Source organism: Octopus bimaculoides, chromosome 29 (genome assembly GCF_001194135.2).
Source record: "Octopus bimaculoides isolate UCB-OBI-ISO-001 chromosome 29, ASM119413v2, whole genome shotgun sequence".
NCBI classification, from domain to species: Eukaryota; Metazoa; Mollusca; class Cephalopoda; order Octopoda; family Octopodidae; genus Octopus; species Octopus bimaculoides.
The window spans coordinates 10376997-10379783 of NC_069009.1; the positions used below are offsets into that span (position 1 = coordinate 10376997).

General features: G+C 36.0%; 1 protein-coding gene across 1 annotated transcript in view; it reads left to right on the plus strand.

Moving 5' to 3' along the window:
- LOC106873888 (protein artichoke) overlaps positions 1-2787 on the plus strand; it is a 111765-nt gene that overhangs the window by 78254 nt on the left and 30724 nt on the right. The window contains exons 10-11 of the mRNA XM_052978038.1: positions 8-79; positions 2092-2163. Of these exons, the coding sequence (XP_052833998.1) occupies positions 8-79; positions 2092-2163 (144 nt within the window). The remainder of the gene's footprint in view (positions 1-7; positions 80-2091; positions 2164-2787) is intronic.

Genomic DNA, 2787 nt, shown 5'->3' on the forward strand with positions numbered 1-2787 from the left:
GTTACAGATATTTGCAAAATAATAATATCGAAAAAATTGAAGTAAGGGCTTTCCATGACCTGCCCAGTTTAAAATTTCTGTAAGTTGGATAAGTCTTTTCTCATAAAATTTCATTGACAATATATTAATAAATATTCAAAACCTCATTAATATTCGCACCATATCCTTGTTCCTCCTTACATTCCCAATGTGTTTTGATAGAAATCTATGATTGTGAGCGTCTGTAAATATGTGTCTGTGAGTGTGTGAATCTGAATATGTGTTGGCATGTATAATATTTTCTGTTCTAGCTGCCCTGCTAAATCTTCTTATACACTCGAACGTGTCCTCCTTTACAACTACGGATATTGTAGGGAAACCATCTGAGGCAAGGATGTGCATATCTCTATGTACGCGGAAATCTACCACTTTAGGATTTAATAAAAATTATAATGGGTCTTGGGTATTTTGGGGTCACCTTGTATGTTTATGAATGTAAATATGAGTGAGAACCCTTTCTGGAGATGAGAAGTATGTAAGTATGTGACAATTAAGTAAATGAATTAGTTGAAACGTATATATATGCGTGTATATATATATATATATATATATATATATATATATATATAGAATAATAATAAATGGAGCAAAACGCATATAATCAATAAGTTCCTTTTATATATATATGAATGTATGTAAGTATGTTTCTGCGTATAATATATATGTATATAAGTTGGTGTGTGTGTGTATATATATATATATATATATATATATATATATGCATGTATATATATGTTTGTGTGTGTATCTGTCTATCGGTATATCTGTATGTGTATGTATGAGTGCATCTAAGTGTAGCGAACTACATGAGTAATTCGGTCTGTATATCATGTTCGGTGTCTGCATCAGAACTGATTGCCATCATAGACTTTAGTTACACTTCTTCTTCTTCTTCTTCTTCTTCTTCTTCTTCTTCTTCTTCTTCTTCTTCTTCTTCTTCTTCTTCTTTTGTCTTTTCCTATTTTTCTTCTGCTCTTAATTTTCACTTTATTTTTCCCATCCGCTTCCCATCCCCTTCGTCATCCGCCGCCTCCTCTTCTTCCATCTTCTTTCTTTTCTTCTTTTCACCGCTTCTTTTTTCTTTTTTCTTTTTTCTTCTTTTTCTGCTTTTGATTTTCACTTTCCCTTTTTCATCCTCTTTCTATCCTCTTCTTCTTCTTCTTCTTCTCCCCCTCCTTCCACTTCTACTTGTTTCATTTCTTCTTTTCCTTTTCTCTTTTTTTCTTCTGTCTTTGATTTTCACTTTATTTTTCCTATCCGCTTCCCATCCTCTTCGTCATCCGCCGCCTCCTCTTCTTCAATCTTCCTTCTTTTCTTCTTTTCCTTTTCTCTTTTTTCCTTTTCTCTTTTTTCCTTCTGTCGTTGATTTTCACTTTCCTTTTCTCATGACTTTTTTATGTCTCATGACTTTTACATTTTCTCATTTCCCTATCATTCTCGTTGTTCTGTATTTGTCTAAACTGTATGTATGGAAAATACATCCTCATCTGCCGAAAACATCGTTGCTGTCCTCTTCACCGTCATCTCATTTTTGTTGTTATCTTTCTCAAACATGGCCTACGTCAAGTTCATCATAACCCTCAACATCATTCATTACCACACCATACTGCTATCGGATGCAGAATCTTCGAAACATCATCATCACCAACATTAACATCCCGAACAACAGAATCATAGACATGCTAATCCCCCACATTATCTAAATAGTCAACTTTAACATCATCAGCATCCTAACTTCTTCGTCAACGTCACTACACACCATATACCTTTCTTTACAGTATCCACTTCATATTCATCACAACCACCGCCACAACGTCCACCATCAACTCTACCACCACCATTATCCTTCTATTCTACCTTCTGCTTACCACCATCATCATAACTATTATTATCGTCATGGACGTCATTATCAGCGCCATGAACTTTATGGAAGAAATCATCATGGTAATCTAGACCTACTTCCCAATCGCTTCCGTCATCAAATTGTTTAGCCCAAATTCTATTACAAATATTTTCTATACAATTCCTTCGTAATTTAATTTTATGTTCCAGATCTTTGAGTTCTAATGATATCACAGAAATCAAAGCAGACACCTTCCAAAATCTGTCCAGTTTAACAAACCTGTAAGTTGAATCTGTTTTACTTTTTAGTATTTCAATGTTGATACATTTCTAAATCTCTAATATCTTTCCATCCTTCGTTTTAAGCTCTCTCACCCATCTTTCCAAAGATGTTTTATATTGTCTGTGAATCTGTGTGCGTGAGTGAGTGCCCATTTCTGAGTTATGGGATATATGAGGGCGCGATAGATCAGAGGAGTCATTCAGTGCATACATACGTGTGTCTCGTTTTATATGTTAATACTGTCTCTGTCCAAAATCTGTGTTTCTATTTCTCAATGCGTGTGAATGTGGTTGAGGAGCCGTTCCTCAAATTAGGAAAATAAGACAAGTAAAGGGAAAAATTAGTGCAAACGTTTTAATGTACACGCACACACACACACACATATACATGTGAAAAGGTATTAATCTTCTCTCTTCGCTCCTTTGCACCACATGGGCTGAACTTTCCTCCCCTTGCCCCTCTCCACCTCCCACCCACCTTTTCTCTCTTGCTCCGACTCCTACTTCTCTTCACTCATACCCTCTTTATCTTCTCTCTTGTCTCTTTTCTCTCCTACCCACCTTCTCCTTCCCCTTTCATCGTCAACCCTCCCTCGTAAGCCAACCCCACCCAACCTCAACCCC